Source organism: Anser anser (assembly GCF_964211835.1).
Source record: "Anser anser genome assembly, chromosome: 15".
NCBI lineage: Eukaryota > Metazoa > Chordata > Aves > Anseriformes > Anatidae > Anser > Anser anser.
In genome coordinates, this window is record NC_139736.1 from 12,838,024 (window position 1) to 12,865,311 (window position 27,288).

At 58.0% G+C, this 27,288-nt stretch overlaps 1 protein-coding gene across 27 annotated transcripts in view; it reads right to left on the bottom strand.

Annotated features, from left to right (window-relative positions):
• The window catches only part of LOC310881792 (ankyrin repeat and fibronectin type-III domain-containing protein 1-like), a 213,894-nt gene that overhangs the window by 25,294 nt on the left and 161,312 nt on the right, over positions 1 to 27,288 (bottom strand). For 20 of the 27 annotated variants that reach the window (XM_083799537.1, XM_083799513.1, XM_083799514.1 and 17 more), the window contains one exon: positions 7,608 to 7,736. The exons of 1 other annotated variant lie outside the window; for it this stretch is intronic. In XM_083799537.1, the coding sequence (XP_083655663.1) occupies positions 7,608 to 7,736 (129 nt within the window). Of the gene's footprint in view, positions 1 to 6,506; positions 6,650 to 7,607; positions 7,737 to 12,020; positions 17,765 to 17,812; positions 19,523 to 20,173; positions 22,920 to 27,288 lie in introns of those variants that run through there. 6 more of the 27 variants (XM_083799527.1, XM_083799526.1, XM_083799525.1 and 3 more) reach the window with 6 other exon arrangements.

Below are 27,288 nucleotides of genomic sequence, written 5' to 3' on the forward strand. Positions count from 1 at the left end.
CACTCTGGACAAAGCTAAGCGTGAACCTTGCCTTCCCTAGCCCTGAAACTGGAAATTTTACCAGATCTGCACTGTTTTGTGCTGCCCACATGGAAAAACCTCCTTCGCCTTGTCAAACAGCTCTTGGTGGCAGAAAACCTTCATCCCTGTCTGACCCTCCCCGTTGAAAGCATGAATAAAAGCAACAGAGGCAAAGTGGGATGGGGAGGGGAACGCCGCAGGGAGCAGCCGCGGGATGCCCCGGGGTAGGTGGAGGATATTTCTGCAGTAGGGAGAACGGAGATGCCGGCAGGGAAGAAAGGAAACTTGAACGCGAGGAGAGAAGGGGAATGTAACTGCTCCCCCCTGACCTCCAGCAGGCACGGGGCTCGGCAGCTGCGGAGGTCCCTTGGTCTCACAAAGCTCCTCGGAAAAGCAAGTCGGCAGAAGAAAGGTGGGTGAGAGGGATGGGTGTGAAGCAATGGGGACGAGGGAGCGTGCAGACGGCAGAAAGACTCAAGCAGAGGCGGGGACAGAGCCCAGCGCACCAAAGGGCCTGGTCCTTGGTGTCCTGGTATTCCGGGCTGCCTCCTGCCTCCAGTTTGGCCTCCCCACTGAATGCTGCCCATCTCGCCGGCATCCTGGCCAGCAGGTCCGACACTGAGCTGGCACTGAGACAGGCTCTCCAGGAAGACAAACAAGAGGTTCCTGAAGCTCTGGCAGGCAGAAGGAAAATACCTAAGAGCAGAGAAAATCTGTGCAAACAGGGACTGCCACTGTTAAAAGGACAAGGGAGGGTTAGAAGTACTCAATCCCTTGAAACAGCTGGCAGAAAGGACTGGGGAAGCAAGGGCCTGCCTTGCAATGTGAGGATGCATGCGACTGGATGGTACAAATCCAGGCAACTGGCACCTGGGCATGGCTCCATCAGTGGAGACCCTGCAAGACGAAGAGCATCTTCCACACTCCTTGGCATCCATCCTGCTTTGCAGATCCAGGCCGGGGGAAATGGCAAATAAATGATGAGAATTAAACAAGTCAGCTAGCCCAAGGCAAACGGGCTGTTTGACAGAAATCAAAATGCACCGAGGATAATGGATATGCTGCACTGAGAAATAATCTTATCACAGCTTGGAGGTGTCAGCTACCAGCAGAGGGAAGTGCCCAGAACAATGCAGAGGCACAATATTTCAAATTTGTCTTTCAAATAAATGACATTTCCTCCCTGTGCTCTCAGCGAGGCAGGGATCTGGCTGAGGGCTCTGGTCCCAGACAGGGAGAACCTGGACATCAGTCTTTGAAAATTTTTCTCTGTCACTTTCCCAGAGGGTTCAATTTTTCCCACTGAAGCCACGTGGGAGAAACAAATGCAAGCTCATTTCCCCTGACTGCAGACAACTGGGACAAGCTGCTTCCTTGGTGAGTCCTGGCATGAGCTGGGGCCTCGGCTAATGCCACCAGCACGGGGGGCAGCAGGGAAGGCAGCGGGTGACAACGCTGCTCGCAGGGAGGATCCAGCCCCTGCTCTTCTCCTGGTCTGGAGCTGCCCAGCCCCACTGCACCCGGCAGCTGAGCTCCTTTCCCTGCTGCCCCGGCTCCTCTGCCCTGTCAACGCGCTGCGGGCTGGGGACCGGTGGCAGCAGGGGCACCGGTGCCACCGCAGGAGGCAGTGAGGCTCGAGCCTCTGTCTGTCTGTAGGTGACTCGCAGACAGCAAGGATAAAAAGGGATTTTATGTAAATACGTTATTCCTTTCAAATGTTTTCCTACAGGTAACCCCAGCATTCAGGGAGCTATTCTGAAGGCTCGCTTGTCCCGTCAGCGAGTCCCTCAGACACCAGTGAGCCCCGGGAGGTGAACCCCTGCTCCCCCATGCCCACAGGCACGCAGACCACAGCCATCCCCAGGGTGCCAGGACAAACCTGGGCTCTCAAACCACATCCCCCTGCGCCCCGCGCTCCCTGCCCAGCATCCCCCTCACCCACAGAGGTGTCCTGGGCACCGAGCGCAGCGGCTGAGCCCCTCCTGCCCCTCTGCCAGGAGTCCCCACAGACGGGGGACCTCGCTGGCTGGGTGCAGCTCCTCTCAACCACACTCAGCGCACATCTACTGGCGTCTCGGTGGCCTGACGTGGAGCTGCTGCAGCAGCAAGCGTGGTTGTGCACAGCCGAGGGGGACCGAAGCCCCCGGGCAGGGCCCTGCCATCCGCGGGCGGGCTGGCTGCGAGAGCTGCCGCGTGCTTGAGCAGACCACGAGCGTGGTGCCCGAGCCCGTTTCCACATGGCTAATTCAATAAGTCCCAGCTAGCATTACTTCATACGGCAGAGAGGCTCCACAGCTATTAGGGGAATTGGGAACGGGGGGGGGCTGTGGGGTGTGAGGTGGGGGGGAGGAGCTGAAATGGAGAAGGGAGGGAGACAGGGAGGGTGGAGAGGGGGAAGCTAAGACAAGCAGCAGAACAAAACATCCCATAAATCATGAGGAGCTGCTGAAATACCAGAACAAATGACCCCATAGCTTGGCCATTGTTCCTGAGCGATGGCTTAAAGCGCTCCCAGTCAGACAAAGCGCCTCTCCTTTCATTTCAGCGCCGCGCCAGCCTGTCCGGGACCTGTGCTCAGCACAACCGAGCCGGGAGCCAGGACGGACAGACAGACAGGCCCAGTGGGATGTGGGGGTGAACCCCCTGGAGGGTTGCATGCCCGTGCCACCAGCGGGTACCCACATCTCTCCGCTTGCCAAGAGCATCTCTTGGCTCCCAGGGCTCCCACGTGCCCACACACCGCCCAGGCTCCGATGCGTTTTGCTGAACACATCAGGAGCTGCTGTTCTCTCTTGTTGCTCCTTGCTCAGGCTAGGACCCACTTGGTTGGGAAGAGAAGCGGATCCGCTTCTTCTCTCCGATGTGCAGTGTAAGTCAGGAGCAGGACCCCACAGGTCAGGCTGTGTTACCCAGAGCAGCATGGAGCCCTTCACGGTGCTGTTCCTCCCTGGTTCCCCAAAACTTGCTGACAATTCACTTGGTGCTTGGCAAAGAGACAACCAGCCGGCAAAGAGCTGCATCAGGAAAGTCCCGTGTGCCCACGGACTGTCAGGTTGGAAACAGCACGAGGCAGTCGCATCTCTCCAGTCCGCTGGCACAGGAGCAGCCAGACCCGCAGCAGCTCGGGGCTCTGCAGCCCGCGGGACGGTGGCACTGCGGTGTCAGGAGGTGAGCAGCCCGTGGGCACGGGGCACCCACGCTGCCTGCCCACGCCGGTGGGCAGCACCCACGGCAGGAGGCACCTCTCTGGCATGGCTGCGTTACAAAGGGGGCAATGCTGCAGTACGAAATTCCGAATAACTTCCATGAAAGCATTTCCATGAAACACCTTTTGCTTTAGAACGAAACCCGCAACGCGGAGCAGCGTAACAGCAGGACGAGACCAGCAGCGACATGCCAGGTCCCTGCTCAGACCCGCGCTGCCGCCAGGCTTCTGCGCCTCCCTCTCCTTGGCAGAGGGGAAGCGAGGGACTCGCTCAGCACCTTGCCAGGGGCTGAGCAGCAAAAACAAGGGGCTGGCTGCCTCCCGCACGTCTGACCACCAGACGACGGGCTCCTGCCAGCGCTGCTCCGGCAGCCTGCGGTGGGCAGCCAAGGAGCAGAACCGAGATAACGGACGGGGAAAGGAGGAATGCGCTGCATTTTTTCCTGAGCCGCCGGGGGAATAGCGTGCTCCGAGCACAGATCGCAGGGAGGCTGCCCAGCACGAAGCACATGGAACGGGGGGGCAGAGAGAAACAGCGAGGAGGAAACAGAGTGGGAAAAACAGGTGAGACAACAAGAGGCCAGTATGGGAAAATAAATAGGGCAGCAGGAAGGTAAGCAGAGGAGTGGATGGAAGAGGGAACACCAGAATGAGAGGTAGGAAAGGAAAAGAAGGACACAAATGGACGCCAGGAGGACAAACTGCTGCTGAGTGCCAGAGCTGGAAGGGCACGGGGGGCCAGAGGATCCCAGGATCCACATGCACAGGAGTGGATGCGAACATCTGGTTACAGCCTTCCTATGTGATTAAGGCTCACTTAATAGGAGAGAGAAACGTGGATCATTTCCTAGGTGGCACACACAGCAGAGGAGGCTCTCCCTTCACCTCCGTTTACCCTAAGGGGGAAAAAAGGATTGCTCGCGTTTCTCAGAGGGCTCTGCAGAGACACCGAGAAGTCTCCGCAGGAGCTGCCAGGTTTCTGATTCTTAACTCCAACAGCAGAAGGTGTTGAGCTGCAAATAAAGAGTACTTTTGTCTCTCATGCCTTCGTGTTATTTAGGGTTTGGAGCTAGATCAGTATCACAGACAAACAGAGAGCAGAACAGCAACAAATCAGACCAAGAATCCTTCCCTTCCTCCATTGCCAGTTTTTGCCTCATTTGGAGCTCGCGCCGCTTCGGACATCCACGAGCCATGGTGTGTGCTGTCCAGCACAGGGGATGAGAAAGGAGTCAGCAAAAACCACGCCGATAAACACAGACACGAGCGGCCTCCAGGCCTGTCCCCTGAGTGCACAGGCTTCACGCCGCGCTGCTCCCGCTGATGCACCGGCGTGGGGCTGCTGCAGTGTGAGCGAGCAGCGCCCTGCGGGGCCACGGCACGCTCGCCGGCCCTAACAGTGGGGACTTTGTGGCCCTGGCTTTAAAAAAAATACCCTAAAAAGTCTAATAATGAAGTATTTGCTTCAGTAAACAACATATGAATGAAATAAGTGTTTCCTCAATAAGTCTCTTTTTCCCTGCCTTCTCTCCCTCCCCCCCTAGCAATTTTTTCTAATAAGTGGAACTAACGAGACTGCTCTCGGTTGCTGCTGAGCTCAGGACAAGACTGTGCTCCTCTCGCCTGGTACAGCACTGGAACGTGTGCCGGGCTAATAAAGCGTGCGTTGTGCCTGGCGGAAACGTGACCCGTGAGCACGGCTCGCCTGGTGGACGGGGGAGATGCTCAGGTGGGTGCTGGGACCGTGAGACCTGCGCCTGGGAGCATCCACACACGTACGGGTGAGCAGAGTGGGCTGGCCAGCACATCAGCTACCGTGACAGCAAATAGCTGCACTTCCCAGCCCAGATTGCTGCCAGCACCCAGGGGCCCCGCCAGGCAGGGGCACGGAGGGACAGGGAGAAGGGAAAGGGGAGGCTCAGGGATCTGCCGTCCCCATCTCGACGGCGCTGCTCCAGGCAGGGGACACGGTGTCAGGCAGGCACGGTGACACTGCACAGCTCCTCCTCTTTGTCCTTGGCTTCATCCAGCCCACCTGAGCACCTACTGGGATTGCTGGAAAACTGACTCAGCTTGCCCTGCGTGGGGATGCCAGGTAAGGATGCTTTCTGCTGTGGCAGAGGAATGAGGAGTCGGACTGACAGTGTTTTGGCAGGAGTATCAAGGTAGAAAACACTAATCCCTCCCCCAGACTGACAGCCAGCTTTTCAAAGCAATGGGTGCTGACGATTTAGTTCTTTTAAACTCTGTGTCTGCCTTGCAACGCAGTCAGAGTGGCAACAGGTGGTGGCAGGTCCGTGAGGCCTTCCTCGTCTTCAGGCCTTGGGCTTAGATGGGCATGATTCTCAAAAGCTGCTGATTTGGGAAATCATATTTCACTGCCCGCTCCTACCTGCATGGGGTGAGCAAGGTCTCCGTCACCCCCAGCACAGACATTCTCCCTCTGCACAGAGGCAGGTAAAATGGCACAGCCGGTAACCTTGGGTGAAGTTTAAATCCGTGTAGCTGTGATGCTTGCAGGTGTTTGCTCTGGAAGCCCAGTTAGGCACCAGCAGGTCTGCCATGGCACGGGCCACGCTCTCTGCTAACCGCAGGTGCCCCCTTTGCAGGACACGGCTGTGGAGGACGCTGACCCTGCATGGGAAAGCAAGTGTGCGTGTGGGACCGGGCACGCGCACCTCCTGCACGCGTGCCCCGTGCAAGCTCAGAGACCGGCAGCATGCCCGCCCTGCTGCTGGCTGCACTCTGCGTCCCGTGCAGGTGCCCCAGGCTGCTCCTTGGAAATTTGGCTATGTGAGTTTCAAAACAGAGTAAATTCCTGCACTGCTCCTGGGTCTCCTGCTTAGGCACGGCAACGGGGAAAGCCTTGGCAGCTGAGCCGAGCACACTGAGCTGGCCAGGGAGCGAGCGGTGGACGGGCTCCTCTCCCCACTGCCATCAGCCTGGCTCCTCATCACTGCAGTCCCGCCGGGGTCACCCCCTCCGCTCTGCCCCGCAACACGTCCAAAATCTCCTAAGGACCAGCAGCTGACAAGTCAAAGGCAATTCATCCTCACCAAGAGATCATTTGCAAGCTAGCTTACAAAGTCCCCCTAAACCAGCATCGTTCACCAGCGGTGCGCTGTCACTGCCCTACGAGGTGCTGTGCAGACTGACACGACACAGACAGGCTCCCCGAGGAAAACGCTGTAGAGCAAGCAGAAATATACCTCGACACGGCGGGGGTAAAGTGGGAGCCGGGGGGTTAAAAGAGGCACTAAAAGGGAGAAAAGAGACTTACTGACTGCTCTATGATGAATAAAGAGAAACGCTGTTGGTTTTTAATGAGCTCTTTGCTTGTTTTCCTGTTTGATAGATTATAAATTCACATATTTGTCTATTTGGAAGACTCAGAGTGACTGAAGAACAGCTTTTCTGATGACATCGTTTCAGCAAAGGAAAGTTGCGCAGCTGGAGAAGAAAGCAATCTGTCACCAAATAGCTTAAATTCTTTGTCTGGCCTCATTAATACCTATTTAGCTTTGATGCCTAACAAACCTCACAGATAGAGGAAGCCTTTGAGAAGGCCTCCACAGCCTCACACATAAGTGTTAGAACATACAATAAATGCCAGAAAGTTCTCCAAAAAAAGCAGGGAAAACGAAAACCAAACTCGACATTCTTGCAATTTCTAAGCATTTCTTTTTCTCTTTCTTCTTCTTTTTTTTTTTCTTTCTTTTTTTTTTTAAAGCCTTACTCTCCTTTATCCATCTAAGGAAGCAGAGAGCAATGCAATTTCCAGTTCTTTTAAATATCCTTAGCAGGTCACCTCCAGCACTGGAAGGATTGTGGGCTGTGATCTGGTTCCAAGGCTGTTGCATCAGAGCTTAGAAACCCGGGATAAATCCCTCCCTGCTCGAGCCAGGGCTGCAGCCTGAGCCCCGAGCTGAGCGGGGGCCCCGCAGGGCGACAGGGAGCGGGGCGGATGGGGCCGGGAGCAGCGCTGCCCCGGGCTGGGCTGTGGGATGATGATGGCCCCGAGAGGACCCAGCACCCACGGGCTGGGTGCTCACCACCAGGCTCTCCCCCAGGCTGCAGTGCCCAGGCACAGCGGGCTCACGGCCGCTTCCCTGCAAGCCCCAAGGGATGCTTTGCTGGGGGGGGGCTCCTTTCGCCCCACAGCAGAGGAGCCCGTTCGGGGCTGCCTGCTGCTCCCAGCACCGGGGTGAGGGGGATTTATGGCTCGGTGCCCTGGGGGAGCTTTTGTAGCAGTTTGGGTGGGTGTTGTCCCCGTTCCGTGTTGCCCGGACAGGGGCAGAGTGTCAGTGGTGGGAACAGGGGACAGGAGGGGGACTGGAGAGGTGGGGGCTCCTTGCCCCCAGCCCTGTCCTGCAGCTCTTACCATTCAATGCTCAGAGACCTGGGCCGGAAGGCAGACAGCTCGGCCGAGGCATACTCAGCTTTCCTTCTCTTCTCCTGCTTCTGCTTAACTGACAAGCGGTGGGCAAACCTAGAGAGGCTGCTTTCCGACCTGGGGAAGGGGAGAGGAAAGGCGTTAATGTCACTGCAGCACCCTGGCTCCCAGAGGCAGGGTGATGGCACGGAGCCACCCGATGCTGGGGGCTGCGAGGGGCACAGGGGGCTCTGGGAGGGCCAGCAGCACCGGGACGGGGCAGCACAAGCCTGGGGGAAGCAGCGGGGTGTCAGCAGGCTTCACACTGGTTTGGCTGGCCAGGACCCACACCTGCAGTGGGTAAAACCAGCCTTGCAGAGGGTGAGTTCCCTGCGGAGAGCTGAGCGGGGCCGGCAGGCGTTTGTCAGCACCGGGCCCTGCTCCCGGCGGCAGCCAGAACACCTCCCCGGGTTACCGCTTCTGCTCGACTGCCAGCCGGCGACTGCAGAAGCTGCGGAAACACGGGCTGCTTCTGCTTCTCGCAGCACGAGGGGCCGGGAGGATGGCGGAGCGTCGGGCGAGGGAAGCGAAGCGGGGAGGACGGACGGGCCTCCGCCAGCCCCGGCCCTGCCGCACGTGCCCGCAGCCCGGGGGGGCTCCAGCACCGTCCCTGCCAGCAGCACAGCCCCTGCCGAGCCCCCACTGCCCAGCACGGCCAGGGCGAGGAAAACGCTTCTCCCCGTCTGCGGCGGGGAGAGGACATCGCCCACCGCCGCCCGGCACCGCCGACCACCGCGCGCCGTCAGAGCCGGTGCTTCTGTTCCCTGGAGTCCCGACCGGCTTCAGCTGAACAAAATACCTCTTAAAACGCAATAAAATGACAAGAAGGTATTTCTCAGAAATGAGAGCTCCCCGCCTTTCCTTACAGTAATTAAATAAGCCATGAGCAGCTAACAGTTTTTTTTTTTTTTCCTGATACATTTTAAACACGGACATCTTCAATTCATTAACTCTGGTTATTGATTTATTTTTCAGCTTATGAACTGCTGTTGCTCAGGACGGGGTGGAGACAGCTTTCTGGAGAAGGCACTTGTCTCCGCCATCACGACCAGGAAGGAGCTGGTCAGACCTTCCAGGGTCATTCTTTACATTCTTGAGAAGAAACGCTACTTTGATGGAAAGGTTTGCCTTTAAAGAAACTCCACGAGAAACCCAAACCCCAGCTTTCCCCCTCGGAGCACTGGAGAAAAAGGCTTTGGAAGAGGAGCAGCTCAGGCAACCCGGGGAAGCCCACGGAGCAGCGCCTGCCACACACACGCCATCCCTGCCGCCTCGCCTCTCCTTTCAGCCCGTGTCAAAGTGCAGCTGAGATGAGAAGTGCAGCTTCGCCCCTCTCGAGATGGTCTGTGGGCTTTGGGAACTGCCTGGGAAACACGTTCCTGCTGGCTGTGCTCGCCCCATCCCCACCACTCCATGCCCAGCCATCCCAGCCCTCCCTCCCGATCTAGGCGCCCACAGCTCGTCCCCGTGCCGGGATAAGGGGTCAGGTGCGGCTCGGCAAATCCCAAACCGATGGATGGCAGCAGCCACCTGGAGCAAGCTCCTCATCCCACCTCCTCCCTCCAGCCTGGTGGTGTGGGTGAGGAGGGTGTGCGTGGGCATGGGGAGACCCGGAGAGGTGCTGAGAGGGCTCCAAGCAGCTGGACCCAAAAGCTACGGCAGAGCCTTTGTTTGCTTTCCCAATTAGAAAGCCCCGAGCACATTACAGTATCATCTGGCTATTTATACGGTGCTGCTTTACATAAACTGCGCTGCAGAAGAGGGAATGAATCATACCTGCTCTACCCGGGCTGCACGAACACCAGCACAGCCGCAGCCGGCCCCGCTCTGCCCGCTCCCCTGGCCCCGCTGCAGCCAGCCCCATCCTCAGGGCCACGTGCGGGTCTGCGCCGAGCTCCTCTTTGGGGACACTCCCAGGGATGCTCCCAGGTCCGTGCATCGTGCCTGGGGTCCGTGGCTGATGCCTGCAGCAGGGTGAGCCTCTAGCACCACGGGGATGCTGCGCTCACTACGCTTTCACTTCCCAGGTGTTCCCCAAACGCTCCTGGATGCCTCTGTCCCTTGATCGGCGTTAGAGCCCTTAGGGCAAGGACAGGGAAACTGAGGCACAGAGCGGCCTCACAGAGGTTTGAGCAAGGCAGGTTTGCCTGTGGCTGCCAGCATCCGTCCTCTTGCGCGCTTCACTGGCCAGCAGGATTTTCGCGCCTTCTCCCACAGCACCCGCATGCCCAGCGCCCTGCCCGTCACACCAGCACCCGATGGGGCTCCCAGGGGTCCCAGACGCCGCCCGGGAGCCGAGGGGATGAGCAGCAAAAACCATCAATTGAAACATCAACCGCAGCGATGGGGAGAACCGTCTCCTGACAACCAGAGAAGGTTGTTCAGCTACTGTGCTGTATCATAAATCACACCTCTCTGACTTGCCATCTGTCAGCCAGATTACACATGTTCAGAGTCCCATGTCAGCGTTTAAGTCAGAACACAGCATCTTTTTCCCAGAAATAATTACCGGCCCTGGAGACTCCTGCAGCAATACCCGTGGAGTACCACGACTCGTCCCTTCCCTCACGGCAGCAGCTCGGCAGAGCAGAGCTGGCAGCGGCGGCGCTGGGGACACGGGGACGTTGCTGCCTGCAGGGCGGGGGAATGCAAAGACCGCGCGCAACTTCTACCCCATAAAACCACAGCTTTGTGCCCACGAGGGGCCGGCAGGACCTGCACAGCAAACGGCCCCCTGGCACCAGCCCCGGCCACGGCCAGGCCCAGATGCTGGGGCTGAAGGCAGAGGGGCCCTGCAGCGCCTGGCTGGGCGCAGGGGCTCCCCGGGAGCTCCAGCAGCACGAGCCTGGGGGGCTCAGCATGGTGCTCTGACCTTCCTGCCTGCAGAGCCCGACCCCACAAAGGGAGAGGCTCTGGCTCAGCACTTGTGCCATTGATGCCCTCCTTCCGCAAAGGCTTTTTTTGGGGTCTGACCCCTGCACAGCTGCCTGCCAAAGCCCCAGCTCGCTGCAGCAGTGCGAGCAGAGCAGGCAGAGCGGGCTGGCAGCCTCGCCGAGGTGTCACAAGACGCAGCGTCCCCACGCAGAAACCTGCGCGGCTGCCCTTTCAGATGAGGACAAGAGTCTGAAGTGCTGCCCTCCGCCCCCTCGCTGGCCGGGCGGGCAGATGAGCAGTGACATTTCACAAAGCTGAATTAGTACAGAAATACCCAGGGCTTGCTTCATCCTTCTGGCTTCACCAGCTGTGCCTAGGTGCGGATCTGACCAGGGGCTTGCAATGCCTCAGCACTGCCTCCCCCCGTGCCACACCACAACGGGGAAGTGACGACAAGCATGAAATAAATCAAAGAGCCAGGCAGCCCCGTGCCCTTCGGCTCCAGTCTCCCACCTGCCACACGCCTGCCCTGCAGCTGTCCCTGTCCCCGACAGCACCCAGCCATCGAGGTGAGGTGACGGCAGTGGCACCTGCACCCGCTGGGAGCAGCCGTCAGCAGTGGCCCCAGCAGCACTCCTGTGCCACCAGCACGGCCAGCCCGGCCCGAGCCCCCTGCCAGCACCCCGGCACGAGGGCTCGAGGCAGCCACGCACCAGCGAGGGAGACATCTTAGCCCAGACAAGAATAACTCCCACTTGTTGCACTCGCTAGCCTGCGACTCGGGAGCTAGCATGTGCTTGTACGTCGCTGCAAATTAATCCAGCTCCTGCAAGGCAGCTGACATCCTCCTGAACGGGCACGGATAAGCCAAAGTCCCAGGACGAGGCACGCGGTGGCTGTCGGCAGCCCGGGCACTTCGCAGCACACAAAGAAGCAGCGTTTTCAGCTGTTCCTCCCTTTGGGAACAGTGACTGCAAAACCAGCTTTTGAGCCGGGCTCGTGCCCGCAGGCACCCCCTGGCCCGACCGCAGCGGGTGTTGAGGCAGGGAAGGGGCATCCCCGGAGGGGGAGCAGGCGCAGCTCCTGCGCTCCTCGCAGCTGGGCAGTTTGGCTCCTGGAAGTGTTTTATTTGCACAGGTGCAGCCAGAATAAAAGAGGGGAAAAACAACCAAAGCCGGAAGGTGCCTCCTGAGCAGGCAAAAGCTTTCGGGGAGAGAGCGGCTTCAGACAGGGAACGTGCACAGACACACGGCCGCACACATGCAGCCACCCCCCAACACGAACGCCGCACGGCAGACCCCGCTCCCAGCCCACCACCACGCACCTGCCTGCACGCCCTGGGCACGGCTCTGGCCACGAGCATGTCCCCAGAGCAGCAGCTGGGGACGGGACCCCAGTGAGCGGGGCACTGCTGCGGTGTGCCATGCCGTGCCGTGCTGTGCCGTGCCAGGACGGATGCCCGGGAGCCGCGCGGCGATGCTCACTCACCTGCACAGCCTCTGCTCCCTTCCCTTCGGGCTCCGCAGGTCACCCACGGCCGGAGCAGCAGCTCAGCCAAGAGCAGCTCTTCGGCAGCGTCCCCGTCCCCTCGACGCACACAGCCGCACGCAGGCTCCCATCCCGGCCGGGAGCACAGCCCCGCCGCGCCGCCCTGCTCCCACCCGCGCTGCCCGAGCTCCTCAGCCACCACCTCTGCCTCCCTCACCCATCACCTCAGGTTTCTCGCTTGGTCTGTGCTTGGCTCTTTTTTTTTTTTCTTCTTTTCTTTTTTTTTTTTTTTTTTTCCTCCCAATCTTGTTTCTATAGAAACGAGATTAGCAGAGGGGGAAATAAAACAGCCCCATGTGACTCAGATTCCGACACTGAAGAATCTCCCGGTCGAGCTCGCCGGTGCTTTACATAACAAGGAGTCTGCGCGGGCTCCAGAGGGGACCTGGTGCAGCACAGGGGGACCGCCGGGCAGATGGCAGCAATGCCACCGGCTCAGCCCCGGGGCCACCGAGACCCCGCCGCTGGCTTTGGGCTCCCTTCATCATACCCAACACAGCAACGTGCCACCAAGCCCGCTCATGTCCCCAGAGGACACTGAGCCTCCACCACGGCCCCGCTTTGTGGTCCATTTCTATCAGGTGTAGAAGGGGAGAACACAGAGTGCCACTGAACGCTGCCCCAGCTCTCACCAAAACTTCTGGGGCACCCAAGTGAGGCTTGAGGCAGGGTGCCCCAAGAGCCCTGATGCTGACGCACTGTCCTGCCCCTGCCCTTGTGGCTCGGGACGTTGGTTTGGGTCAGTGAACTCCAGTCGTGGTGGCCTGGGCAGTGAAAACACGGGGAACCTGCGGTCAGCTGCAGCCAGCCCCGTACTCCACTGTCCCCATGCTCCTTCTGAAGCTCCTGACTTAGCCACGTCCAGGCTCATGGCGCACGAGCCACAGGCTGAGCTCTGCCATTGCAGTTTTGGGAGACAGGCACACGGGAGCTGCCCTGGAGGCCCAGGACGCTGCCCACAGGGACTTCCCCAGCCCCAGCGGCGCCGCACAAGCCTGCGAGCACTGGGTGGAGGCACTGGGGACGCCGTGCCTCTCGGTGTGCTCCTTCACCTCGGGGACAGATCCCACTGCACAGGGCCGGTGGTTCCAGCCAAGGTGACGCGCTCAGGGCTTCTGCTGCAGAGCCCCAGCCCTGCCGGGCTTGCGCTCCCTCCCTTGCCGAGGGGCAGCAGCCAGCACCCCGTGGGCTTCGGCTCCTTGGCCAGGGGATGCAGCAGCCACGCCGCCAGGCCGGAGCACTGGCTCCGCACCCGTGCAGGGCGAGGAACTCAGCAGCAGCTTCTCCTAGTCCCCAGGTTCCCCTCGGTACTTCAGCGCCCCACTTCTCGCGCTGACTCAGCCGTGATTACCGCGTGAGAGCTGATGACACCAGAGCCCCGGGGCCTGCCCGCGGGCTAACGCAGCAGGAATCTCTCCCCCTGGAGAGCGGCGGTGCTGAGCGGCGCTTCGCCCCGACAGGCGCTCGTTTGCCAGCAGTGAGCTCAGGACAGATGAGACAGCGCGACGGAGCAGCTGCTGGCAGCCACGGCTTGAGCAAGTGACGGGTTCAGGCGTGCCCGCCCGGCCAAACTTTTCCATGCGTTGCAGCCACGGGCTTGTCAGAGCCACGGGCTGTCAGAGGCAGCCGTGCGGCTCTGAGCTGAGCGGGGGCTGCTGCGGGGGTTCCTAGGCCCGGAGGGGGAGACGGCGGGGATGCCACAGTGGGGAGAGAGGTGCAGAGGCAGCAGCTGGTAAAGGAAGAAGCTACAGGTCTCGACAAGAGGGAGCAAAGAGAGATCTGAGCCAGCCCAAGGACGCAGTGCTCGGGACAAGCGGCTGTGTTCGGGGCCCCCGAAGCTCTCCTTCACCAGCTGCCTGGTGAAGGCCCGGGGCAGAGCACACCTGGACGGCTGCTGACATTCAGCACACGTTGGGAGCATCAACAGCGCTTAAACATCGTGAGTCCATGAGCACGATGGATGGAGGCAGGCAGACTGAGGCCAGGCTGCTTCCGCAGGAAGGGCAAAGCCAGACAAGGCCCTGCACAAGATCCTCTGTCTGAGGTACGCTAACGGGGCACCAAAAACTTCCGCCAGCAAAACAGCTTTGATACACATAGCTAATTATAGCTGGCATTATCAGGATGCATTACAATTAGCAAGTCAGTGGATATTTTCTATTTTTGATCCGTCACGCAAGGCGGGTAGGTAGCCCCGAGGATGAAAGGAGAAGGGAAGCAGGGGGAAGAAGGACGGAGATGCCTTACGTGTGTGGTTAAATAAGCAGCGCAGCTGTTTCTGAGCGCTGTGGAAAACCAGGTTGTAGATGGAGGGTATTTATAAAGCAGGCCAGGAAAGCAACTCGACACATCCTTCCAGCACAGCCCCTGTAAGCATCCCTGGCAGCCCCGCTGCCCACTCGCTGCCACCCCAGCGGCCGGGTCCCAGCACTTTTTGGTGCAACCCGAGGTCCCCCTGACCCCATGGTGTGGCCTCGGGATGGTTTCTTGGGCTGGCTCTGCTGTGCCATTTAGAGGCTGGATTAAAGCAGCAGCCAGGAATAAATCCAACCTCCCATCCTACTCTCACAAAGCCTGTCCTTGGCCTCTGCAACATCCAGTACCAGGCCAGTTGCTTCGAGACTGCAGAGCAAATGAAAGAAATAATAATTCCTGGAACTGGATGACGTTTTTAAAACTTTTTCTTGTTTTCTTTGAAAAACGGAGTTTTGTTAAACTTACAGCTTTTGCTACATAGAATTTGATGCAAATCCAAGCAGAAGGAACCGCCTGATGAGCCCTAAATTAAAATGTTCCTTTGTTTTGGCTTTCAAACATCGCATTTTAATACCAATCCACACTCAGAATGGAAGGTAAATTTGCATGTCATTCCCCTAAAAATTCCTTGCCAAAGCAATGATTTCATTCATTTGCATTTCTCTGACAATGACAGCTCTCCCCTCTGACCAGCAGCTGTCCGCTCGCAGGGACAGCGATGCTGGGCACGCACGCCCGCAGCCTGACGCACCCGGCTGCACCGTGCCCGGGGCACGCGCGCTCCTCGTGCGGAGCCACCCGCGTGCCACCAGTCCCGCACCGTGCTCTGGGGTGACTTTATCAACGCTTCCCCTGCTCCTCTTCCTGCCCGTGGGGAAAGCTTGGACACACACGCTCATTCGTGGCACACACTCAGACTGTCATGGCTAGTACAGAGAGCCTCAAAATCCAACTTGTTTTTGTGTATGGGCTTTCTTCAGCCAGTCTTGGTGCTCAATATAAAAGAAAATGAGCAGAAACTGTTTTTCTCGGGGAAAATCCTTGCCATTTTGCTTATTTTAAAGGACTCTACCATGGCGTGCTCCTCCCCGAACAGCAGGACAGAGCTTGGGCTCTTCCAAACCGCCTGCGTAAGCCTGCTCGAACGTGCTTCGGTCACCGCAGAGGGACGGACAGGGGAACGTGCGGGCTTCCCTTCTTGCCAGAGGCCAGGAGTGTGCCACACACAGCTCGGGCAGCTAGTTTTCAAAATTTTCCCTTTAGCAATTACGGCTTTTATCTTAATTAATAAGATACCAATGGCCTGGGAAAATCAAGAAAGAAGAGAAGAGAAAAACTCGACGACTCCCTTTCCTTGCACGCAATCTGCACAGGCACATGATGAGGTTCCTGGGGGAGCTCAGCCCTCCCGAGGCGTTTCCTCCCCACAAAACCTTGGTGGCATCCAAGGCATCTTGGGGTGCCCTCGAGATAAAACATTTCCCGAGCCAGCTGGAGCACATCTCCCTGCTCGGGGAGTGTAGAAGAGGAGAAGCCCTGGCAGGGCAGGAGCAGTGCTGCTGGCACTTTGGGCTGGCACCGAGGGTGGTGGTCTGCCACAGCCCAGCTCCTCTGGCTCCCGCGCTGCTCTGCTGAGCCCACGCACAGCTCCGGCATCCCCACCCTGCCCGGCAGACCTCAGCCTGCTCCCCTCTGTGGGGGACAGACTGCCCTGGGGGGACCTGCTATTGTTTAGTCTAAAGGCGGCACTCACGCTGGAGCCAACCCTTGTTTTAAATGGCCCTGCATCCAATGCTCCGCGCAGGAATGGAAAAGCTTGTTATTCTGGGCTTCCCGTCCACCAGGGTTTTCCAAGTGCAGGAGAGGAGTGATGTGGTTAACGCGAGCTGGCCGCAGGGCCTCCACGGTTTTCCTTTTTGGATGGGCATCAACCTCTGGTGGACCACACTGCCTGACGCCATCGGCCACCGTCCGGTGGGTGGGCAGGTGCCAGGAGCTGCACGGGCACACTGGTGCACATAGGTGTGCTGGTGCACGTGGGTGCGCTGGTGCACATAGGTGTACTGGGGCACGTGGGCACGCTGGTGCACATGGGCGCACTCGTGCACATAGGTGTGCTGGTGCATGCGGGCACGCTCATGCAGGATGCCGTGGGGAGGGCCAAGCAGCATGGTGGAGTCAGGGGGCTGCTCTCTGCACCTCCTCTCCTGCAGAAGGTGAGCAGTCACCAGGGCCACCAGTTGGGCCCACCTAATGGATCCCAATCCCAGGATGGGCAGTGGGAGGGTGCTGAGCTGCAGGCTCACATGTGGGACTCCTGCACAGCCTGGTTCGTTGGCAGATCTGCACCAGGGCTGTGGAAGATGCGGTGAGCCCCGGACCCACCAGGTCACAGTTACAACCACATCTCAACCAAAATTTCCCTCTCCAATTTTTCCACCAGCTCTTGTGAGCATGTCACTATTCAAAGCCCAGCTCACTGGCCTCTTTTGTGCTGGTGCATCAAAGCACGCTGTTCTCTGCTCACACTACTCCCTTCATCCCCAGGTCTTCCCAGTCCCGTGAGACCCCCTCACCACCCAGACCGAGGCACTCTCCCGGCGCTCTGCCCGGTACTGAGATCGTGGCCAGGAGGAGTGCTTAATGGCCCCAAAACCACCAGGGATGGGGGAACAGGAAACGCGTCCCTGCAGGCAAACTGTAGCCCATCCAAGCTTCTTCCCAGTGCAAAGGTCCTCTCCAAAAAGCATGATGAGGATTTACAAAGGTCCCTCTCAGAGAATGGACCAAGAGGGGGAGAGGAGAAAAAAGCACAAGAGAAGAGCCCTTGGCATGCCGCCGGTGGCAGCCTCCAGCCCCCGTCTCCTCCCCACGGCAGGGAAGCGCCACAGAGGTTTGAGGGACTTGAAGGGCTTTGCAATGCAATAAAAACATTCCTGCCGGCAAAGCATGAAACCCCAAAAGTTTATGGGAAACCACTGTCTTCGGATGTCTGCATATCTTCAGGCATCCTGGGAGCTGTAGTTCAAAGAAACCAAGAAAAAAGAAAGCAGCCGATAATGATGGTTTCTGGACGGAGGCTGTGTGACTATTGGCTCCCACATAAAAGCCCGCATTTCTGGGATGCTGAGCACGTTTTTGCAGCCAAGCAAGAGGAGAGCTCGTTGGCAGCTGGGGCACGAGGGACCCAGGAGGGAGGGAGGGCAAGAGGCACCCGCAGCCAGGGGGCCGAGGAGGAGCAAGCGCCACGATTCGGAGCGAGCACGGTGGGAGCTAAAGCCAGCTATCCAAGGGAGCAACGTGCCGCAGAACAGCCAGGCTGCCGCAGGGCTGGGAGACCTGCTGGGCTCCGTGGGAAATGTGCTCCCCGAGCGGGACGGGGCCCTCCTCCAGGCCAGGCTGCAGCACGACAGCTTCCTCTGAGCACTGCAAAATCCCGAGGGCACACTCTGGGCTACGGCACCCGATGGCCTCACCTGTGAGCTCATGTCTAGGTGCCTCGGTTTCTCCTCCAGCTCCCAGGTCTTGCTGTGTGACCACCGGCACTGCATGACCCCGCTGTGTCTTCACGACAACGCGAGCCTGGGCGCGAGCCAGAAAACGGCCATCTCCAGAGCAGAGCCTCGGTGAGGGAGCAGGAGAGAATGAGGCTGCTGTCACAGCCTGTTTCCGAAGGGAAAAGCAGCCATATGGATTCAGAGCCTCCTTCAATAGCTCCGAGGAACGCGCGCGCGCTGCCAGGGTTTGATACAGGTTGGCTCAGCACTCCCCAGACACGTAACGCACCTTCTGCAGCCTGAAACGCAGTCATTTAACTGAGCCTCTCTTTGAATTAACGCTGCTCTAAAGATCAGGTTGAAAACGCTGACGTCCATCCGTTACACCAGGAGTCATTCCCAAAGCTACTGTCTCTTTTTCAAAATGAGCCAAAGCAGCAAAGGGTTATTAACCAAGGGGAAAACGAGGACAGGGAGGGAACGTGCTGTTCTTTGATAGGAACTGTGCTAATGAGCATTACAAAAATAAAGATCAGAAAACCTCAATGACAACTTCAACCCTAGAAACGCTGCGGTGAGACCTGAAGCAAAACAAGTGGGAGAACAGAAGGAAAAACCAGCTGTGGCCCAAGCACCGTACAGCAGAGGGGACCGCGCGCGAAACCCCTGGGTCCCAGCAGCAGGTTGTCGGGAGTGAGCCGTCTGAGATCAGGCTCTTCGGGGAGGAACCCGCGGTGCCTCTTTGAATCCCAGCCATGGGCTCGGCCAGCCGCGGAGTGACGAGGACAGGGAGCACCCCTACGTGATGCTGAGCGGCGGCGCTGTGACCCATGGCCACCACCCGCAGCGAGGGCACCGCTGCAGACACCGCTGGGGGTCCGCGCGGCCGCGGTGCCTGCCCCTGGGGGCTGACCCCACAGCGCTCGGGCCCTGCCACTGCTCGAGGGCCTAACTCTTGGGGCCTTGCAAGCAGCTTTCAGGCTGGCTTGGATCATCAGCTCGGGTTCCCTCAGCTGCCCAAGGGACTCTGCTTTTACAGGACTGGGTCCAACAAAGCACCTAATCGTGCGCTTATCTCGCAGGGTAAGGGTGGCCCGGGGAGACCAATGCTTCATGAAAATGCGCTTTTCTGGACTGGGGGCCATGGCGATGGAGCTGACACCACCAAACCCTAACCTGAACAGGACCTCCCAGTGCTGCCTCTCCCCTAGAAAAACAGCAAGCCCATACTGAATGTCAACCTATATTTTAGGTGTTTAAAAATAAGCAAACTCACCCTTCTCTACAAAATAACAAAAATCCTGGAAAAAACAGAGCACAAGCTGTGCCTTCACACATCCCCCACCGAGCGCAAACCCAGGACAAGCGAAAGGAGGCTAAGTCCAAAGAGAGGCAGGTTTTCTAACCAAAATGTTAGCACAGCCCTGACGGTCGTGGTGACAGGTACCGGCGCTGCGGGGAGCCCCCGGGCTCCCAGCGCTGCGCGGGCTCCGCGGGAGACAGGGGCTGGACCCCGGCGGGACGGATGCGCTAAATTAGGAATGAAAACATTCCCCCCTTGGCAGAAGGGTAGGCTCAAAGTGAGCCCTTGTCCAGCACAGCCAGCGGGTGAAGCAAGACGACGACGACAGCTCTGCCAGAGTCCAAAACATACTCGAGACTTGTTTTGAACTACTCTACGCACAGCTTTAAAACGCTTAAAAATTTCCATCTGACCTGGCTGCAGAGCTGGGGGGGGTGGGGGGGTAGAAGCTGCGTTTTGTGTCATATTCGGTGTTGTTTCCACGCAGCCGATGCACTGACACCGATGTGAGTTTTTTCACCAGGCAGTGAAAAGAGAGAGCTCTCGGGGAGGGCAGTGCTGAGAGGAGCAATGGGATTTCTGTGCTGTGGGTGCGGGCACCTGCGGCAGCGCCGGGTGGTTGGCACCCCCCGAGGAGCAGGGTGGCTCCGGGCGCTCGCGCTGTGCCAAGCCAGCGGCCTCGGGCAGTGCCGGGACGGTGACGAGCCCGACGGGCAAGGCAGCGCCAGCGGCCGGTGCCCAACGCTCCTGCCGGCGGCTCAGCACCACAAACAACCCTGTAGGAGGGAAAGGGAAAGGAAGAATCCCTTGAGGGATCTGCAAGGCACCAACGGAGCTAAAAATAAGCCCTGACAACAAGTCAGTGTAGAAACAGAAAACCAGGATCCCTAATAATAGAGGGCTGTCAGCTGGAGGAGGGAGACGCGTGGCACCCCGCGCACTGGCGCTGCCCGGCTGCGGTGCAGGGCTGCGGGACGTCAGGGCTGCGGGACACCAGGGCAGTGCTGGGGGGGGACAGCAGGGACCTCGGGCCTCACCTGCGGCACAGACAGACCCCGCTGCCCCGTCTGGAAGAAGCGGCAAACATGTCTCCGAGGTCCTGGTGGCTACCCGCACGCAGCGCCCAGCTCTCGGGCAGGCAGGCGTGTCTGCGGGGTTCCTCGCTGCTTTTCATCTCTGTGTTTTCCAGTTACCTCTCAAGACAGGCCAGCCGGCTCCTAGGAACCAGGATGCTCATGCCAAACTCCTCGATCCTTCCTCCGCTCCCTTCCAAGCTCCAAAGTCAAAGCCAAATCTGTCCTTCCCAGTGCTGGTCACCATCTTTCCCACATCCCTCGGATGAGATCAGGCCGGTCTCGGGACTCATCCCTGCAGCTGTCCGTGTTCCCTTCAGCTATCCTCCCCTTTCCAGGCCCCTCCAAGGATGCGTGCCCTGATCCAGGCTTTCCATCCCCCTGAACATGTGCCATTGCAGACAGAAACATCGGAGCTCAGGCCACGGTGATCTCACAGCTATACGGCAACAGAAACATTCTTGGAAAGTGCATAAAAGGCTGCGGATGGCAACTCGCTCACAATGTGAAACTCAGATGGGAATTTCAGGGCTTCACAGGACCAGAAAACTCTGCCCTAGATGCGAGCGTAGTAGATGAGGAGCGGGCAAGGGCCTGGGCTTCACCCACCAGGCGCACACAGAAATTCAAGCACCCACCCTGGTGCCTGCTGCCGCCCTGCACATCCCCGGGGCCCGCAGGAGGAGACCCCCCCGGGGTGGTGGGGGGACCCTGTTCTCCCCCAACCTGCCGGGCTGCGGGGCCGGTGGGGGACATCCTCGGCCACGGTGGGCCCCTGCACGCCCAGCACAGCCGGGCTGTTGGCGAAGAAGCACAGGGCTGGAGGGACGCGAGGCAAGGACAGGCCACCTGGGAGAGGGGCACCGGAGCCGGCGGGGAGGTAACTCGATGACTTTGGCCACCAAGTCCCCCCCGCACCGCCCCCGGCGTCAGGTTCGGGTGACTAATGCTCCAGGAAGGGGACGCTGGCCTCCTGCAACGCTACCCGCTGCTAATCCCGCGGGTTTATCTGTCACTTCCGCACGCCGGGAGCCAGCAGCACCCAGCCCGGCGGTGTGGAGCCGCCCAGCGCCCAGCCCTGCTGCTCCTGCTCCCTGCTGCTCCTGCTCCCTGCTCCTCCCGGCCCTTGCGGCCCGGCTGGGGACCCCGTGTCCCCCATCGCCCATATGCCTGGCGCTTCTCCTGCATCCCTGGAGCAGCCACGGGGACGTGCTCGCAGCCACGGGCACCGGCCCCGGGCAGCACCGGGAACCTGCAGCCGGTGCTGGCCGATGCTGTGCAAGTGCCGGGGCGTGTGGCTCGGCGCTAACCCAGCTCTCCTGCTCAGGAATGTCCAAATAAATACCGAAATGCATAAAAAGGACATAAATAAGGTTGCCTGAGATGGCTGTTTGTCTCCCGCCTGGCCGGGACCCCCTCTGCCCTGTTACTGTTTGGCTTGGCAGATGACAGCTGGGTAATTTGTTTCCATTGCAATGAAGTTCTAATTAACTGGAATAAACTTTTTACACTAAGTGTGTTTGTTTAACAAACTGGCTCTTTCAGAGCCTCACCGAGACCTGATTGATGCATGTGAGGGGAGTGGAAACATGCTGGGTGCTCAGGCATTAAAGATGCAGTGTCTGAGCAGGCCGGGCTGAAAGGGCTCTCTCTGTGTTTGGGAAATCAAAAATGACACCCCCGATGTCTGGGCCGGGGTGCGGGTTTCAGCGTGGCCTTTGTGTATTTAGGGCTTCGCGTTCACTTGCAGAGCCCAACAGGTCTCGGAGCGGCGAGGCACGCGGGGACGCAGCAGTCCCTGGTGCCGACAGCCCCGATGGCTCCGGCCACCCCTGGCTGCCGGTTGCGGCCGCACCACCGCCAGCAAAACCCCCACTGTGCCGTGCCGCTGGGGGTGCTGAGGGTGAAACCCCCCCCGGTGGGACCCCACAGGATCCTCGCTTGTGAAGCCGGCAATTGACAGCAGTGAGAAAAGGCAGTCGGGAAGCAGGCGGAGGGACCTGGGCTCCCGGTGGCGCTGGGTGAGGAAAGGCAGACAGGGAGCAGGGACCTCCTCATCCCCGCAGAGACCCGGTGGGCTTGGGACTGGCAAATCTGAGCCCTGTCGCTGCAGGACAAGGCTCCAGCACAGCCAGGCTCCTGCGGATGGCGGGATGCCGTGCACAGGCAGGGGGACTCACTGGAAACATCTGGGAGAGGGCAAAACATCTGGAACGGCAGCACAAGAGCTGCACCTTCAGAAAGACGGTGGCTTCTGAGAGCCGAAAACGGAGCAAGGACCCTCGGGACGAGCACTGGTAAGCCCACCCACTGGTGGCCTGGGACCCTGGGACAGAACTTGCCATTAGAAGAGGGACAAGAGAGGAACACGGCGGGGAAGCGACAACAACCCCGCTGCCGGGGCGGTGCTGGGCTGTGGGCGCAGAGCCCCGTCCGAGCCACTGCACCGCTGCGGTACGGCCTGTGCCTGGATGCGCCCCGAGCTGTGCTTCAGCTGTCTAATGAGACAGCGGCATGAATAATAAGCGCTTCTGGAAAACAAAGCATCTCTGACACGAGGGGAGAATGAGCACAGCTGAGCTGTCCCTCGCTGGATGCTTTTTCTTTCCTATCTCCCACCACAAAGAAAAACCTGTAACAGCCCCTGCTTGAGACCTGTCACCTCCAGAGGCTTTCTTGAGGCATTCAAGCTTTTTGAAGGCTTGACTTTTCTATTTTTAAATATAAAATCGTACATTGCACCGGTTGGGGGGGGGGCTAGGGTTCATTTTGCCGCCTCCTTTACCTCATTCTCCTCGATGTGCTGCAGGCGTTTCCATTTGCCCAGGGCATTTCCTCATGGCTTTGGTGGTAGGCGCAGATGCAACGGTGTGGGTTGAGACCAGCCAGGCAGGGACAACGGGCCCCGAGCACAGCCCCACTGAACACAAAGGGATCCCCAGCAGAGTCAACCTGTGCTGGCCACAGCTTGATTCAGTCAGGTCTTTAATTAGGTTCAAATAGAACTATCCAGTGTTTCTTCAGCAATTACTATAGGCTCCCCCTACCTTCAGCTGCATCTTCTGGACGTGTCAGAAGCCACCAGTGGCAGGACAGGCGGCAGAGATTTGTCCAAGCCAGCCGTCCGGGCTCCCTCTGCAGTCAGGGGAGAGACTGGGCACTTCCCAAGTGGGATTCGTTTCCCCAGGAGCTGGATAGCGATGCTGGAGGTGGTGCCTTTTACATGGTGCCCCAAGCTAGAAGAGGCACCCAAGCACCCATGCCCTCTTGCCTTCCCACTCTGCATCCCGTGGGAGTCAGCGTGCTGGTCTGCCTCCTGGCTTCGTTAATGACAAAAACCTGTGGGAAAACTCCAAGCCTTAGATCTCACCTTTGCGCACGCTGCTGTTAGGAAGCAGCAAAGACAACATATTTTCCTCCTTTAATGTCCTTAGACATACTGTTCCCTGAGCAAATTAGTGCTATCTACATGTCTCCCCATAGTCTGCTCAGCGCAGCCCAAGTAAATCAGCATACTCAGCCCGATTATCCCTCGTCTTCCCAGAGCAAACCACACCACCAGAAGCACCACGCTGCAGTTGACAGAAACCTGAAACCTGACTGCTTTCAAGGCCAACACTGTCATTTCCACCGCCGTGGGCAATTCTTGCCTTTGGTTCTCTTGGAGCTCCGGGGCTGCAGCGAGCGCCGCGCTCCGCACCCCGTCGCTACTGGAGCGAGGAAGGAGGTCACCGAGCTGGAGACAACGTGAAGGCTTGGAGAGCACGGATGGGCTTGGAAGGTGCTGTCCCAGGAGATTCTGCTTGCCAGGCTCAGGAGCACGAAAACGCTCTCCTGCAGAACAGCGTCTCTGGCAGGCGAGCCCAAGAACACCTCCTGTGCTGTCACACTCCAAGGAACCGCTCAGACACAAGCCAGGCTGGTTGTGCAATGGCTTAGGTGAGGACAAGCTTTTGAAGGGAGTGCTGGCTGATCTAATTTCTCATCACTCTGTGGCCCAGCTGTCTATCTGGCACCGCAGGTGAAAGCATGGAGAGAAAATACCAGGAGAGTATATTTGAATAAAAAGCCAGAACAATCTGGTTGTTCCTTTTCTTCCTCCCTTCCCTACCAGAAAAGCACCAGAAATCGTGCTCGTGCTTTGCTGACAGGCAAGGCAGCAAGTTGCCGTGCCACCAGCACATGCTCTTGACATGGTGTGGGGCAGTGAGGGTGAGTAAGGAGAACGAGGAACTGGAAATTTTCACTCATGGACAGAAATTTCACGCTCTTGACACCGCTGAAACCTGCTACAATGAATTCACGCGGTCAGGAGACAGAAGCCTTTGCACAGGAGGGGTGAGCAGGGTAGAGAAGGACAGTGGATATATATGATATGTGCTGTTTTTTTCTCTAGAATTACAGATCTTTTACTAGTACGTGAAGAAATATAGATGCACCTTTTCACCAAGGATCGAGGAAAGACACAGCGCTGCATACCTGAGCCGACACAGGGCTGCACGAGTTCAGCCTTAAATGCATTTTCTCAGCGGACAGCAAGAAGTAGCGGGTTTGCAAGTCACATGCTAGGAGACTCACAGAGCCAGCAGCAAAACACCATGTGCATTTCTAAACACTCCAGAGGATAACTTCTCAATCTGAAAGGCACGGCAGTCAACAGAGGGTCAAGCAGTCACTGGCTGCCCAGAGACACAGCCGAGGCTGGCAGCTCTCCGTGTGGACCAACAAGAGGATGGTGGCAGCAGAGTTGTGCACGCTCAGTACTGCAAAACAGCTATTTTCACAAGGCAGGAGATGGGAGAAACCGACGGCAAAGAAATGCTTTGAAAAAATAGAATGAAAAAAAAAAAGAATTCTCTAAGTGGGCTTTATTGAACGTCTGTAAAGCCCAATTTTGCAGTTAGGAAAATGAGCAAGTGACTTAAAAACCCTGTTTGCTAAATGAAGGCTCAGAGTGGAAATGGAATACACAACAAAGAGTGGTCAATCTAAATGGAAGATTACAACGTGTAGAAACCTGATAAGGAAAACTAAAGATAGCAGGGGAAAATGCATGGCTGGGACAGGCTCTGCACATCTGCTCTTTGGAGCCCAACAAGTTTTCTCAACTGCTCCATTTTTAGGCAGAGGCGGTAGCACTGCTGATAATGATACAGAAAAAGCAAACACAGCCAATAAATACTTATCCTGTATTTGGGGGAAAAATGGAGAATAAGGCACTTTGGAGGAGAGCAGAAGCTTTTCTAACCCATCGGTAACCTCAGCGACATCTCCGAAGGCCAGCACCACTAGCAGTCAGCGTAGACAGCCTGCGTGGGGATGCTCCAGCAGCCCAGGAGAGCTTTCTGGGCACTTGGCTGGTGCTGAGCAGGGCTCAGGCTGCCGCAGCCAGATGGCAAATGGCTCCGCCGCAGCAATACCAGCAGTAGGGGTGACCTAGTTAACTACTACATGGTCAGATGTGAGACCCAGAAGCCAGGGCTCATCTGGAATTAAATTAAGAAATAATTAAAGGATGCAAGTTATAATTAAAGTCAGTCAGCAGGTCTTTGTGGGAAAGAGATCTTGTCAAATGAACCTGATTTCATTCTTTAGTGAATACAGGCTGAGTTGAAAAAGGCGCTGTGTACATTATGTCTGTGCAGTCAGAGCTCTAAGTGCTTCACAACACTCAGATTTTAAAAGATAGTACTATACAGTATCCATAAAGCACATTAAACAGATTAAGAGCCGGCTGACAGGTCTCAAACAGAAGTCGTCAACGGGGAATCGTTAGCGAGGTGTTTTCAGCGAGGCTCCACGGGGAGCGCGCTAGTCGATAATTTCACCAATGATCAAGAAGAAAATACAAAATCCTTGCTCAAAAAATTAGCAGGTGACAGAAAGATTGATGTAACAGTAAATATTGATGAGGAGAGAGTGAAATGAGGGTTGCTTGGTAATGTGGAGCCCATTCAAACCCCGTGTACGAGGGAGCTGCCCAGCGCCACCGCACACCTACGAGGATGAATTCCCGGCCGCATTTGTGAGCAGGGGCTGTGTCCCAGATGGGAGAGAGACTCCAGGAAGGCTCAAGGGTCACCACGGGTGAACAACTCAGCACAAGGCCCTAATGTGATGCTGTGATGAAAAGAGCTGATGCGGTTCTTGGGGGAGAGGAGAGTTATATATATATATAACGCTGCTGAGACTGATAGCAAAACGCTCGTGCAATTAAGATGCCCGTGTTTAAAATGGGACACTGAAAACCAGACAGGCTGAAGGGATGAGTCACAAAATTGATCCAAAGGCTGGAAAAACGTCCTGCTTCGAAAGACTTGAGCTACATTCAGTTTATCGACAGAAATTCTGCCCCCCTCCCCCCCAAACCAGAGTGCATTTCAGAGGAGAAAACAGCAGGTGCCAACCACCCCTATCCAGCAGAGACACAGAGCCAACAAGCTGAAACGAGTTTCGGGTCAGGACCGGGTACCTCTCTGAGAAGCCTGGAGGGTTGGATGCCTCTCGGAGGCCAACCACAGCCTTCTCAGCTCACAGAGGAGCGTGTGGGCAGCATCTGCAGCCCAAACCCTGTGAATCTGACAGTCCCTTCCCCACCAAACCCATGCCAGCGAAGCTCAGTGGGGCCCTGGAGCTCTGAGCCAGGTGACCCCGGAGGGAGCAGCTCTGGAGGGTCCCCATGAGGACACGGGAAGGTGCCGAGCACCAGGCGGGTGCTGGCTCCTGGAGGACGAGGTTGGGAGCCCCAGGGCTGTGAGGAGTCCCCCGTGCAGGGCTCCTGCCAGCAGCAGGGCACGTAGGAAGGGCTCTCGCAGCACCCGGAGGAACAGCAGCGCACCGAGCGGCGCGGGGAAGACCGCGGCCACTTCTCCCTCCCAGCTGCGCAGGCTGCTGCGGGTGGGTGGGAGCCCTCCCATGCCAAGAGCATCTCTGCGTTGACTCACTGCCGCAAACACTTTGCTCTCCTGCTCGGAGAACACAGGCTTGGTTATTTTGTTAAAAAATGCCCGTCTTCCTACGCCTGATTCCCTTTCCATGATTAATGCCGAGCGTAGCGAATGCGGAAGGGCTGCAGCTGG